The 15301-nt window shown below is 33.4% G+C and overlaps 2 protein-coding genes across 2 annotated transcripts; both read right to left on the bottom strand.

Annotated features, from left to right (window-relative positions):
- Positions 1-180: 180 nt before the first annotated feature.
- Positions 181-2568, bottom strand: LOC135960636 (phenoloxidase 2-like). The gene is made up of 3 exons (XM_065511975.1): positions 858-2568; positions 560-795; positions 181-493 (listed from the first exon to the last, which is right to left on the bottom strand). The coding sequence occupies exons 1-3, from the start codon at positions 2461-2463 to the stop codon at positions 278-280; spliced, it is 2058 nt and encodes a 685-aa protein (XP_065368047.1). The 5' UTR covers positions 2464-2568; the 3' UTR covers positions 181-277.
- Positions 2569-5826: 3258 nt separating this feature from the next.
- LOC135960820 (phenoloxidase 2-like) lies at positions 5827-8314 on the bottom strand. The gene is made up of 4 exons (XM_065512217.1): positions 7291-8314; positions 6547-7168; positions 6250-6485; positions 5827-6184 (listed from the first exon to the last, which is right to left on the bottom strand). The coding sequence occupies exons 1-4, from the start codon at positions 8278-8280 to the stop codon at positions 5969-5971; spliced, it is 2064 nt and encodes a 687-aa protein (XP_065368289.1). The 5' UTR covers positions 8281-8314; the 3' UTR covers positions 5827-5968.
- Positions 8315-15301: the final 6987 nt, after the last annotated feature.

The following is a 15301-nucleotide window of genomic DNA, read 5'->3' as shown; positions in this document are numbered from 1 at the left end:
TAGGTGGTTATTGCTTATGACCACAGATTTAGTTTGTATGAGAGGTGCCAATTAAAATTTCAAAATTAAAAGTAGCCTATAGTACAGTAAACATTTTTAGAAGATCGGAAGAGTCGGAATAAAAAGACATGCATTAATTTGTATATACATACATATATAGAAGATTGATATTTATAACCAATTTATTTATCACACAAATATTTAGGTAACACTCAAATTTATATACATATACGAACGAATACATTATGAGATTACAATATACCAATATCTGAGAAATCTAATTTTGGCGTTGAACAACTCTGTTGGGATCGTGACGTATAACAACATCTACAATACTCATGTTGGGAGTCAGGAAATTGATCAGACGATCAGCTCCTTGGCGAGGCAAACGATCGAATGGATAACCCATGGGACGACGATCAGGATAGAGACGATCGCGAACACCGCAGTATGAAGCGGCATCACTGCAAACACCAACCAGTTGTTGATCAACCTTTAAAGAAGAACAATTGATGCTAAATGAACTATGACTTTGATAACATATACTATAAAAACTTACACGATCATCTTCATAGTTAGAGACCATAACAAACAATTCACAGGGCAATCCTTCGGGAAGACCCTTGGGTATTAACATGTGTTGGGGCCAACCACAGCCACAGAAATTGAATTCCAACTCTTCGGGAGAACCAGCATTAGGACGATTCGTTTCCAAGTTACGGAAAGTACGTTCGAATGGTATGGTAAGACTGGACTCAGTAGAGCGACGACGAATTGTATTTTGACCAGGATTCACTTTATAGAACAAAAATATTTCCCGCGATAACATAAAATAATTTGTTTGTGTTTCTACTTACACGCTACAACTAATTTATCCATTTCGACCATCAACAAACGTTGATCTCTCAACAACATTTGCTGTCCTCTCTCGTCGGTCTTGGGTCCCAAAAATATACGAACTGTACCGAAACGTTGAGCTCCACTGTCGTTATTCACATTGATGGTATAGGTAAAGGGAGCATGTTGCAAATGAGTAAAACGTGCAAAGACATTGCCTCTAGGTACGAAATCCATACCTCTAGATAGATCGACATCAGATTGTTGCCAAAACGTGGATAAAATGTTTGGGCGGCCACCATCAGCTGTCACTTCAACGCCAGATATAGCTACACCATCATATTGCAGTTGTGGTAGAGTATATGGAGACAAGCGAATTTTGTGCTCCTGGAATATGTCATCGATATAAGCATGCCATTTGTAGAAAACAGGATCACGCATATCAACAGCTGCATCACCCATAACACCAAAAGATTCTAAGTGACGATGATCAGGATCGTGGGCGTATGAAATGAATACATGACCCATGTTGTGGAGATCACCATATAATGAGCGATTTGGAGAGATAATTGAAGATTCCATAATATTACCCAAAATATCAATACCACGTTGTTCATCCAAATTAATGCGATTGCCACTTTCATCGACAACAAAGCCTTGATTTATGGCATCGTAAATACGATCACGCCATCTTTCCATATCAGAAACATCCAATTTAATTTGATCCAATTCACGGTTCAAATCGGAAATAGTTGTGTTTTCGAAACGTGGTGGCCAGGCACGACTGGCAACGAGGGAATCCATTTTTGGGAAATAACCCTCAGCAATGGGTTCGCGGAAATTGTTAAATCTGGTAACACGAGCCAAATTGTTACTGAAACGCTCCATATTGTAACGAGCCATAATCTGCTCATGCATATAGTAAAATAATTCTCCACGACGATCCTTATTTACAATTGAACGATCACCAGCTTCAAAAGGATACACCAAATGCCAGTGCCAGTGGTGTAAATTGATACCCATATCTTCACGGAAATACCACAAGCGATGCTCCGGCTCCAAGTCAGAGGCAGTGTAGTCTCTAGGCACCACAATTGGCATACGAGAACCTTCCGAAACAACAGTGGCTTCTTCTCTCATCTGACGAAATATTTTAGAGTCGACATACTTTTCGGGGAATATTTGGGCAAATGAAGGCAAATCTAAGCCCTTGGTATCAGGTCGATGCAGCAATGCCACTGAGAAGGCATAATTAAAGAGGAAAGGATTCAGACGATCACGAGCATAAACAGCTACACTTTGCAAATCATCAATTGAACGCAATCCCATGAAAATGTCAATCAAACGTCCAGCAATACGTCTGTGGAGCGGAATGAACAACGAGAATTGTTCTTCACGACCCAAGGACATGGGTATGCGTAAGTCAGGCAGGGAAATATCACGTACGGGAATGCGTTTCTGAGCCTTTTCTCCAAAACGGCTTTGCACCTCATTACCAATTGGGCGATAACGATCGGTTAAAAACTTGTCTGGTATATCAAAGACAGTTATGGTTTCGCCCTTTTCCATGAACACAGGTTCATTGGGACGCTCAAATAATAGCAATAAATTTTTTCTGTCAGCCATTATGTTAGTTTGCGATATTATAAGAAAAACTTTTCTGTTATGTATTTTTGGTGGTGCCCAAAATTGAAAACTTAGAACTGTTTTTTGTATTTCTGTGCAATCTATTTTCAATGGTTTCCTTATAGGAACTAATGACTGCATAAAGTTTGGATGTCTATTTATAGTCAGTTGTCATACTTGATGACAGAAGTTTTAATTTTTTGCTTGTGGTTTCGATTTGTTGCTTATTAATTTTTGGAGTTTTTTTCACTTTTTGCGATATTTCAGTTTTGCATAAAATTTAACATTATTTCGGTTGTTCTGCTGATAAGAGATAACATATTTGTGTGTGTAATTTTGGAAATGCACTTTTTTACTTTTTATGCATTCAAATTACTAGATACACAGGAAAAAGTACTGCTTATGGGGTCTGCTTTTGTTGTATAGCTGAGTTTATGTTTTGAATTTGGACTTTAAACATCAAGGAGTGGGGCTTAAAGGTCGCAAAGTGGGTTATCTCTGTTATATGAAAAATTTAAAATAATGTTCATGTTAATAACCCTTTGATAAAATTGAGGGTGAAACATGTAGCATATATTCAGGGTTTTATGGTAACATTATTAGAAAAGAACACGACCAAACTAAATTTTTTCCAGAAAAGACCTCAAAGAAGGGTAAAAAGCAGAATGAATTAAATTAACCTTAAGCTATAAATTAAGCTTAAGCTCTCTAATGTTGTGTCTTATTTCTGACTTTTTGGTTGAATTTTCCGTTTTGGTGTATTCAGGGACTTATACTAAAATTTTATGGATAATATTTTTGCGGTTTAACCCCTTAAATCCCTGTTGTAATTGTGTTTTTTGCTCATTTTTAAAAGAAGGACAAAAAGACCCACGCCTTGAGGATTTAGAGGGTTAACATATTCTATAAAAATATTCTCCGTAACATTTTACATAAATTTGCTGAACACATTTTATACCTAAAATGTAAGGATCACATGGTTTCTTATGCCGATTAACAATAAGAATGTGCCAGAGGTGGGAAACTTTAACCCCCCCTAAAATGAAATTCAGATGTTAACTTTCAAAACGCCGATACACGTGTCTTTTTTTTTGTCTCCTCTATCAAAATTTATTGGTCGGACCTCGTAATTTTTTTGGTGTTGTACTGTGTAATCTGTAACAAAAATAATACTGTTTTAGTTCAAATGTAGGAAATATTTTTTTGGTTTCTTTGCTCATATTTATTTATTTATGGGGAAAATAAATGTTAAAATTGATTTGTAATTTTTTTTTAAGAATATACATGTTAATTAACCTATTTGTCTAGCAATTATTGTGTATGAAAAAATAAATCTTAATATTTTTACAGTGGATGAAAGTTTTAATTTTTTGATTGAAGGGAGCATTATACTAAATGAAAAAAATGTCTGAGAGAATTCTTATTATCAGAGTTATATTGTGGATTTTTATCGCGATCATTTTTGTGGAAGATCTTTACACTCTATCTCCTCTCTTTAGGGGTCAATTTGACATTTCTTCGAGAAAATAAAATAAAAATCCAAAAGGACATTTAAGGAATAAAATATTCTACGAAAATTGTTGCCGAACAATTTTCTTGAGGGTCACCAAAGCTACCAAAGTTGTAAGTAGAGCTCTTTATGGTTAATTAGAAAAATTACTAGCCAACTTGGGTCTTACATTTTGGCCAAAAATCTATTTATGATCCGATGTTTAAAATATAAATAGTCCTTGAGAAGATCTACAAAAAATATACATACATATGTAGGTTATCACTTTGTAGTCAAGAGTTATTTAGGTTTATTTATTTTTTTAATTTTGCTCGACCTTTTTCTAGATTTTTAGATATGTTGGGTCTACTTAAAAATTTCAAATACAATAAAAACAACTTGCTAACAGTTACCTCGTCCCTGTAAAAAGTTTCACGCATCCAAATTTGGAAAATGTCCGAATTTTTTTACGTAGATGTTCTTAAGGACTATATATTTTTAAATTTCAACTCATTCCGACCATTCTTGGATTTTTGGTGAATTTTTATTGCTTATTAAGCGTAAGGAGCTTTATTTACAACTTTGGTATCTGTGGTGACCCCCAGCAAAATTGTTCGCCACAAATTTGCTTAGAATATTTTAATCCTTAATCGCCCTTTTGGATTTTCTCGAAAAAATGGTCAAATTGTCCCCTATTTCAGAATAATAGGGTCGCTATTATATTCCAATCTAAAAGTCTCAATTTGTTGGACAGTGTAATTTTCAGCTAATTTATGTAAAATTTAAACAAAAAAATGTTTCAGAAAAAGTTTGAAGAATCTCGCAATTTTACTTTACTTTGTATATGAGGTTCCGATCCCTTCCATTTTTATTTAAACAGCATGGAGTGATAAGAAATTGATTCATGTATAGCTTGAAGATTTTCGCAATTATAAATAGTTCCCCAGATATTCGAAATTACTATTTACTTTGTATAAGAATCTTGGAATTATAGTTCTCAAATTATTTAGCAATACCTATTTACATTGTATGGAAGGTGACTCACTCCCTGTCACGATCCCATTTTTGGTTAAACTTCCTGCAGTGATAAGAAATTGATTTGTATAAAGATATTCGAAAATAACTATTTACTTTGTATGATAGGTGCCTCGCCCTCTAATCCTAAACTAACCATTTTCAAAACCGGTTTTCTCCAAAACGGCTTTGCACTTTATTATTGTCAAAGACAGTAATGAATTCGCCCTTTTCCATGTAAAATGGTTTATTTCTGTCAGCCATTATTTAAGGTTACGATATTAAAAATGAACTTTTCGATTTTTACAAAATTATGTCTATTTCGTGGTGCCTCGAACTGAAGACTCTTGAGTGGTTCCTTTAATAGAACTACTGACTGTATTAAGTTTGTTTGTCTATTTATAGTTAGTTGTTGAGCATGCTGGCAGTAGTTTAGTTTTGCATCAACAATAGCATAATTTCGGTAGTTATGCTGATAAGAGATAGCGAATTTATGTGTGTAATTTTTGGTGCTGCTACTGGTGAGAGTTTTTAGTGTACTTTTTTATAACATTATAATGTATTTATCTGGATCAATGATCAATTTGCATAAAAACGGGACCTCTCACGTTTGCATACTGAGCTAATAATATGTGCATATTGTACATACGTATTACCTGAGATATACGTAAACTTATGTGAACAAAAAACAAGATAGTCGTCATTTTTTGCTTACATCGCAATTATGCAACGATTTTTCTCATATTCAGATATATTGACCGTTATATCGACGTCCAACATTTGCAAATGAATATTATAGAAATTAAAAAGGGTGTGGTAAACTTACTATTTATGGTGAAGTGTATAGAGACAAATTTAAATTGTATGTATGTACGTATTTTTATTTTCAAATCCACCAAAAAAAACTTATATCTAAATATCAAATCAAATAGTCCAAACTCATAAACCTTTAAACATTGCATGTTTTCATCATCGACAAATGCTCAATCTTTAATTAGCCCTTCAATTTTGACGCTGCACAACTCTGTTGGGATCATTACGTATAGACACGTCAACCATACTCATATTGGGTGTAAGGAAATTACGCAAACGATCGGCACCTTGACGCGGCAAACGATCGAAGGGGAAGCCCATGGGACGACGATCAGGATACTTAAGATCACGAACACCACAATAGGAAGCAGCATCACTGCATGAACCTAATAACTGTTGATCGATCTAAAAAAAAGTCAGAATTTTAATAAAATTTGTTTTTAGTTATGCATTTTCCGCGTATCACTTACACGATCTTCTTCATAGTTGGATACCATGACAAACAATTCACAGCTCAAACCCTCCGGAAGACCCTTGGGTATCAACATATGTTGAGGCCAACCACAACCGCAGAAGTTGAATTCTAGTTCATTAGCAGAACCAACAGCTGGACGATTAGTTTCCAAATTACGGAAAGTACGCTCGAATGGTATGGTCACACTTGACTCAGTAGATCGACGTTTAATGGTGTTCTTGCCAGGATTAACTACAAATAATTTTAATAAATAAAACGGAAAACATGTTTTCGGTTTAATGTTAAAACTTACGCGATGCCACAAATTTGTCCAATTCCACCATTAACAAACGCTGTTCAGTGAACAACATTGGCTGGCCACGTTCATCATGTTTGGGAGCTATAAATATGCGCACCATACCAAAGCGCATTGCACCGCCAGCATTATTAACATTAATCGTATAAGTGAAGGGTGTATGCTGTAAGTGAGTGAAACGAGCAAACACATTGCCTCTTGGCACAAAGTCCATACCTCTAGATAAATCTAAATCAGATTGTTGCCAAAATGTGGACAAAATATTCGGTTGACCACCTTCAGAGGCTACTTGTATGCCCGTTATGGAAATACCCTCGTATTGCAGTTGCGGCAGGGTGTAGGGTGGTAGACGTTTCTTATGATCCTGGAATATATCATCAATGTAAGCATGCCACCTATAGAAGACTGGGTCTCGCATAGCGGTCGTAGAATCTCCAATAACACCAAATGATTCCAAGAAACGATGATCGGGATCGTGACAATACGATAGGAATACGTGTCCTTGATTGTGGAAGTCACCATACAAAGCACGATTAGGCGAAATAATGGACGATTCAATCATGTTGCCTAAAGTATCAATGCCAGTAGCTTCATCAAGCATTTTACGTTGGCCTTGTTCCTGGAAATGAATAGTTTTTTTTTTAAATAATCTATGTGTCTATCTGAATCTCAATATCAATTTTCATAAAGATTAAAAACTCCTCCTGGCATAAAATTTTTTAAAATCCATACAATACTTACATCCACAGCATATCCCATATGAATTGCTTCCAATATACGATCACGCCACCTCTCCAAATCTCCCACATCCAAACTTATTTGATCAGCTTGACGCCTTAAATCTTTGATTTGGGTATTCTGAAAACGTGGTGGCCAAGCACGACTAGCCACCAAAGAATCCATTTTAGGGAAATAGCCCTCAGGTATGGGTTCACGGAAATTATTTAATCTAATCACGCGAGCCAAATTGTTACTGAAACGTTCCATATTATATCGTGCCATGACCTGTTCATGCATGTAGTAGAACAATTCACCACGACGATCTTTCGTTACAATCTGAGGATCGGTAGCCTCAAATGGATAAACCAAATGCCAATGCCAATGATGTAAATTTATACCAATATCTTCACGGAAATACCACAGACGATGTTCAGGATCCAAATCAGAAGCCGTATAATCTCTGGGCACTACTATAGGCATGCGGGAACCTTCCGGCACAACAGTTGCCTCTTCTCGTACTCTACGAAAAACTTGAGAGTCTACAAACTTACCGGGGAAATTTTGAGCATAGGAAGGTAAATCCAAATCTTTGGTATCCGGACGATGCAGCAATGCCACCGATAGAGCATAGTTAAACATATAGGGATTTACACGATCACGAGCGTAAACTGCCACACTCAGCAGTTCATCTGTGGTACGCATGCCCATAAAAATATCAATCAAACGCCCTGCAATAGCTCGGTGTTTTGGTATAAACAAAGAAAAGTTTTCATCACGACCCAAGGACATGGGTATTCTTAGATCCGGCACACGTATGTCACGTACTGGCACCTTTTTGTCAGCAGAGTCACCAAAACGAGACTGCACCTCATTGCCAATAGGCCGATAACGATCGGTTAGAAACTTATCAGGCACATCAAATACGGTAGAGGTTTTACCCTTTTCCATAAACACAGGCTCAGTAGGACGATCGAAGAGCAACAAGAGGTTTTCTTTATTGGCCGTGGACATGTTGTTAGTTTTAGTATTACTTTTTTTTAATTAAACGAAAAGTTCAGTTATAGTGAATTCAAATAAATATTTGAATTCAGACTGATTTTGTAAATGCAATTTACCCGGTATTTATACTGGAGAGTTGAAATGCAGAAACTAAATTGACTGCATTGCAATTTATTAAAGTTGTAATAATTAATATCGCAAATTTGTGGTTGGGTTAAAAAGTTCAAGAAACTGACTGCATTTATTTATCGGTAAATTGCATTTACATTAGTGCATAGTTGTGTACTTTTATGTAATTTACAGCCAACAAATAAACTGATAAAGAAATGCATGGTCAAATACTAGATATGACCTAAGCATGTTACAATTTAGTTAGAAATTTTGTTTACTTCATGTGATATGTTCCGTTTCCGAAATTGGCCCATTACACAGTGCAACAATGAAAAAAACACACGATCATGACTATATAGGTTCGACTCCACTACCAAAGAGTAGTAAAACCCAATACTCAGTTTGTCCATTTTGGTGACCGATTTTTTTTTTTATGAGCCCCCAAAGTTTCTGAAAATCAGTTGGGCCTCAAAAAAAGGTGTTATCAGATTTTGGTTAACAGCTAATTCAGACTTTGTGATACGGCTTAACTTTATATGGCAATAATATAGCTAAGATTCCGCCAAATAAATTTTGTTACAATTCTTTTTCCAAAAAATAGCTTTTTCGTGCACTTTTGTTGAAAAAATATAGGAAGACATTTTTTTTACTTTTTTTAGAATAACTTCCAGGGTCTCGTAATTTTTCACTAACAATATTTCGCAAAGTTGTAGCTACGGTAAAGTTGAACAACTCTTGAGAACATATCAATGCATTCTGAACGTGTCTAGTCTCTCTAAATAACACATAAAGATCACTTTGTACCTTAACAATTTTCGTTTCTACTATTTTTTTACGCTAAAACAAAGATTTACTTCTATGTTGTGCTGTATTATTTACTCGGCTGAGGTGTTCGGAATGGGGATCAGTGAGTGGACCCTCAATGTCACACATTTAAACAAAAATCGCAAAAAAGCCATTTATGATCCGAATGAGGTGAAATTAAAAATGTAGATAGTCCTTGAGAAGATCTACAAAAATATGATTTTTTTAAAAATTTTGCTCGATCTTTTTTTGTATTTTATATATGATGGGCCTACGAAAGGTCGAAATTTGTTTTTTATATACGACGTATATTTGCGATAAAATTCTAAAGAAAATAAAATAAACCTGATAACAATTATTTCGTCCCTATAAAAAGTTACACGCATCCAAAGTTGAAGCATCTTTTTATATATTTCAACTTTGTATGCTTTGTATTTAAGTTTTTTCCCAAAAAAGTCCCCATACTTGTTTTTTTTATAAAAAACTAATTTTCTTCGTGGCTACATACATTTTTTTATGATCTGCAAAAAGAACTTAATGCAAAAACGTATAAAGTAAAATTTTACTAACTTAAGCGGACATTGTACCCTCCAGCCCTATCCAAACTTGGCCAATTTTGAAACAAAATTTTAGGTTTAAGTAAAAAATTCTAAAAACGCAAAGCACCGATCCTCAAAAGCTCGTCATATTTGTAGAGCCCTATATATTGTTTATATACATACAAAACGTTTTTACTATCATACTGTAAATAACGTCAAAGTGGGCTATTTTCTAAAAAAAAACTCAGTTTTTGGAGCACATTTTCCCCGTTTTATTAATTTCGATGTTTGAAAACAAAGAATGGCAACATTAGTGATGCCATTGACTTAAGAACATTTAGATCTATATTACTTCCAAATTTTATTGTGATGTCTGTTACTGTTCAAATTTTACATTAATTCAAAGTTTTTATTTTTCTTGATGGAAAATCACCATTTTATAATATAGTTAGTTTTTAAGGTAAAATACGTCCGAAGAAACACAAAATTTATTCAGTTCACTAAAATATCTATCTCCAAGTTATAAGGTTTCCACCGATATCAAAAACGTATATAAAAAGCTTACATTTACTCTTCAGAAGCTCCACAAACCTTGCCCACTTTCAAAAATGTTGATGTTTTTTCATATCTTGCATCAAGCCGGTCTTGCGTGATCAAGATTGGATAAAGTGATTCGCCCGGATCATTACGATAATGATTTGCCCATTCTTCGTTATTCCAGCACAATAGAGAAGTATACACTCGAACATACATTTTTAACAAAAATTTTTGTTTTAGAGTCAAAAAATAGTAAAAAACTAAAATTTTTAAGCTACAAAGTGATTTTTGACAGCTATTTAGAATGCGTAGATATGTTCGGATTGCATTGATATGTTCAGAGTTATTCAGATTTACCGTAGCTACAACTTTGCAAAATATTGTTATTGAAAAATTAGGAGTCCCTGGAAGTTATTCTAAAAAAAGTAAAAAAAAACAAAAGTGCACGAAAAAGCTATTTTTTAGAAACAGATTTTAACAAAATTTATTTAGCGGACTCTTATCTATATTATTGCCATATAAAGTTAAGCCCTATCACAAAGTCTGAATTAGCTGTTAAACAAAAACTGATGACACCTTTTTTAGAGGCCCCACTGATTTTCAGAAACTTTGGGGGCCCATAAAAAAAAATCGGTCACCAAAATGGGCAAACTGAGTATAGGGTTTTACTACCCTTTGGTAGTAGAGTCGAACCTATACTGTCATGATCTTGTGTTTTTCCAAAAGTCTTCATTTGTTGCATAGTGTTATCGATTACAATTTGTAGAGTGTTGAATTATCTTTTACTTTGCTAAACGTCTATGTATTTATGTATAGAACTACTGTATGTATCTGCACTCCCCCTAAATATAATTATACAATTCACAATCGGAGTCGTAGCATTGTAAGTTGTTTGTCAGGAAATCGCCAGGTTATAATTTATTTACCCCTTCCATGATTGGAAACCTACCAGATGTGGCAATTATAAGCTGATTGGCATCATCCTACAGACCAATCAGCGCCTTGTTTGCTTAAAAATTTAACATTCTTAAATAGTCAAAACATTATCCCAGTTAATCAATTCGGATTCCGTGAGCATCACGGAACAATTGAGCAAGTTAACCGCCTAACTGGAGAGATACGAAAATCTTTCGAACTGAAAAGGTCTGTTCCGCAATATTTCTATATGTTGCCCAGTCTTTTAACAAGGCTTGTCATAAAGGTACATACACTACACATATTGAGAAAATTCCAAATAAAATTGAGAATTTCCATTTTGAATTGAGAAATTTAGAAATGATATTGAGAATTTCCATTTTAGATTGAGAAAATTCCAATTGAAATTTAGAATTTCCATTTTAAATTGAGAAAATTCCAAATGAAATTGAGAAATTCAAATTCAAATTTAGAAAATTCCAAATGAAATTGGGAAAATTCTAATTGTAATTAAGAAAATTCCAAATGAGATTGTGAAAATATTATTTACTCTATATAAATAATATACATTAAACAAATATGTATGAAACAAATAACATAAATATGCAATGTTATTGACCAACAGGCATATCTTGCAATTCCAAAATGCTTTGTTGGAATGATGGTGTATGATGTATAGCTCTACTGTAATCTCCAGTAGTTATACGGACTTGGAATCGTTACCATTAAGAAGATTTACGGATGGTATATTCATCCTTGACATCAGAATACTTTTGATTTTGGACAAAATTATATCAATAAGCATTGGGGAAAATTTCCCGTAGACGACTGTGTGTGCATTGTCACATGCCAGAACGAGTTAAGGTAACTGATGCCCAACTCTTGTCATCTATCAACAACTCTTTTAACCCATTCGTTTGTACTTTCGGCAGTAAACGAACCTCTGCGACTTTCCATTTGAATAATCCCTGCGGTACCAATTGCACCTATCAGGTGGATGTTGTGACCACGGGAAGAAGGTATCGAACTGTTCGGGATCCAACACGAGATCAACCATGTTTTCTACGACAAAATAAATTAAAATTGGTCTCTCTATCCAGATCACCAACCACATCTTTCCACATCTGATATAATCGTTAATTTTGTTTTTTTTAATATAAAAACATGTATATAATGTTTCTCAATTTTATCTAAAATTTTCTCAATTTCATTTGGAATTTTCTCAATTTAAATTGGAATTTTTTCAATTTGGAATGGAAATTCTCTATTTCATTTGGAATTTTCTCAATTCAAAATGAAAATTCTCAATTTCATATGGAATTTTCTCAATTTAAATAAAAAATGGTGTAGTACACATAATATATGTATACCCAGGTCTCGTTTTATGCGGATTCAAATTTATGCGATTTTTAAATTAATTTTTTTTTTGAATTTTAAAAGATTTTGAAATTTTAGATGGTTTTTTTTTTTTTTTTTTTTTTTTAATTTTTCATTTACATAACCGAGCCCTTAAGGGCCTTACTTTTTTAAATTAAACCAATTTTGCATCACTGATATAATGGTTATAGTTTGTTTTTTACAAAATCAAATTCTTAATATAGATTCAGATACGGAAAAAGAATGAAAGATTCATCGCGGACTGACTGATCTGTTTTCCGGAGTTGCATAAGCAACTTAAAAATTTAAAATCGCAAAGTTTAATGGCAAATTATTTTGCAAGAAAAGAAGCAATTGAAGCTCCTAAAAATTCTTGGATTTCGTCCCCTATTCACTAGATTAATTCTAGTGATGAAAATGATATTTTACCATATGATGACAATATGATTATATCATCTAGTGATGAAAGTGACGCTGAACCAATTCCAAACCGATGCAGACAATTATTCAGTGATTCAGATTAATCATGCATATTTACAGAATTTCCTTTAAAAATGCGTTAGCTTATTTTTTTTTTGATCATTTTCACTTTTTCTGTAATTATAAATATTTTTGTTTATTTTTAACGTATTTTGTTTTTATTGTTTAAATAAATTAAATAAATACAATTTTTTTTGATTTTTTTATGCGATTTTGTTCTGATTTTTTAATTAAAATCTGAATTTATGCGGTTTTTCAGAATTTTGGAATGAATCATTAGTTTTTATATGAAGCTAGAGTATCTTTTTATGCGAATTCAATTTATGCGATTTTTTTTGTAACGCATCTATTGCATAAAACGAGACCTGAGTGTACTAGAGTCTATCATATCGTATAGCTTGTTTAGGATAAAATGCGGCGATTATGTGACAGGCGACCATGCGATCACTACTGGTGTACCTCAGGAAAGTGTTCTAGGACCAACCCTTTACTTACTATGCACCTCTGATTTGCCCGAGTCCGATGAATTAACCATTTCCACCTTTGCAGATAACACTGCAATTCTTAGTTGTCATGTGGATGCAAATGTAGCATCTAGAAACCTAGATAATTAACTCAGGCACGTGGCTAAAAAATTGGAGAATACAAGTAAATGAAATCAAATGTAGGTACATACGGTTTTCACTTAGGAGAGAAAGTTATCCACCAGTGACACTAAACAGTGTGAACATCCCACAGTCTGATCACGTTATATACCTTGGTCAGCACATAGAAGTCAAGCGGCACCACATGAAACTAAAAGCTTCTAATTTACACTGGCTAATTCACCATCAATCGAAATTAAGCCTTAACTGTAAAGTCATTCTGTATAAGACAGTCTTAAAACCAATCCAATTAAGGGGAACAGCAAGCATTGTCATTATAGATCTCATACAGAGGGCGCAATCCAAAATTCTTAGAACCATGACGGGTACATAAGAAATTAGAACATCCATAGAGACTTAGATGTGCCTTTGGTCAAGGACTAGAAAAACTCGTGAAGCTTATTTGTCGAAATTACATCATCATCCGAACTTGCTCGCAAGTCTACTTACAGTAACTCAAGACAGATCATGGCTGATTAGATCTGACTTACCACTCATCTAATTTGAGACTAATTTGCCAAATATGATTCTTCACTGAGTGAACAATAATTGTTTAGTTATAAGATTTAATTACTTATTGTAAGGCCTAGAAATTAAGGGCAGGAACAATATTATACCAAACGTATAAAAAAATGCGTATTTATGTGGTTTTCCGAAGTGGTTCTTATATGGGAGCTATCCAATTATGGGGCTATTGATATAAATTTATTTACAGCGATTTTTATATATCGGGGATTTCATGTCAAGTAAACCAACTTTTGAAATCGATGTCTTCCGATCGGGATGAAAGCTTTCTTTTGAGAAAGAAAAAAGGGCCTATTTTGAAAAAAGTCAAAACTGTTTTTAATTTCGGAAAAAAATTATAAAAAAATAAAAAATTTTAATTTTTTTTTAAATTTTTTTTCGAAAGATTGAAAAAATAGCTATCTAAACTAAGAACAATACACTCTAAAAAATGCATGTAAATCTACTACTATAAAGTTAGCAAGTTTTCATGTAAAATTGCACAATATGCGTAAATTTAAGCACAATATGTTTATCAAAATCAATTACATACTTTATTCAGCAAAAATACAAACAAAATGTTGTATTTAAAATTTTTATAATATAATAGGCGTTTTATGTTTAAAATTACATATATTGTGCATAAATTGAAGTTTTACAAATAAAGTCTGTAAACATAATAAGGGTACTCATTTAAACACTTAAGTTTCCCATTTGTTCAATTGTGCAAATTTGCGCGACGTGTTTCATGAACCCACCTTTTCAATTTTGTGCAAGTTTATACATTAAATTTCTCTCTATTTGATAAAACTGTCAAATAAAAATATATTCAACAAAAGCTTTAAAAAAAAAATTTTTAAATTGTATAAATTTGAATTCTAGACATGTTGAATGAAAGTTAAATCTTTGGAACAAATGATGGTATACATATTTTGGAAGAATTTGTTTATGTTCTAGCTGTTGGTTAATGTTTACATACACAATGCCATTCAATCCAATCATTATGTTCCAAAGATACACAATTTTCACATGCACAAAATATTTATACATACATACATATGTATGTATTTTATTTGATTTGATTTTTATTTTTTATAAATAAAAGTAAACAAAAGCAGCTGA

The sequence above is a fragment of the Calliphora vicina genome, chromosome 5 (genome assembly GCF_958450345.1).
Source record: "Calliphora vicina chromosome 5, idCalVici1.1, whole genome shotgun sequence".
Lineage (NCBI taxonomy): Eukaryota > Metazoa > Arthropoda > Insecta > Diptera > Calliphoridae > Calliphora > Calliphora vicina.
Note: the sequence above shows the minus strand (reverse complement) of the source record. Positions and strands in the feature narration are given on the sequence as shown.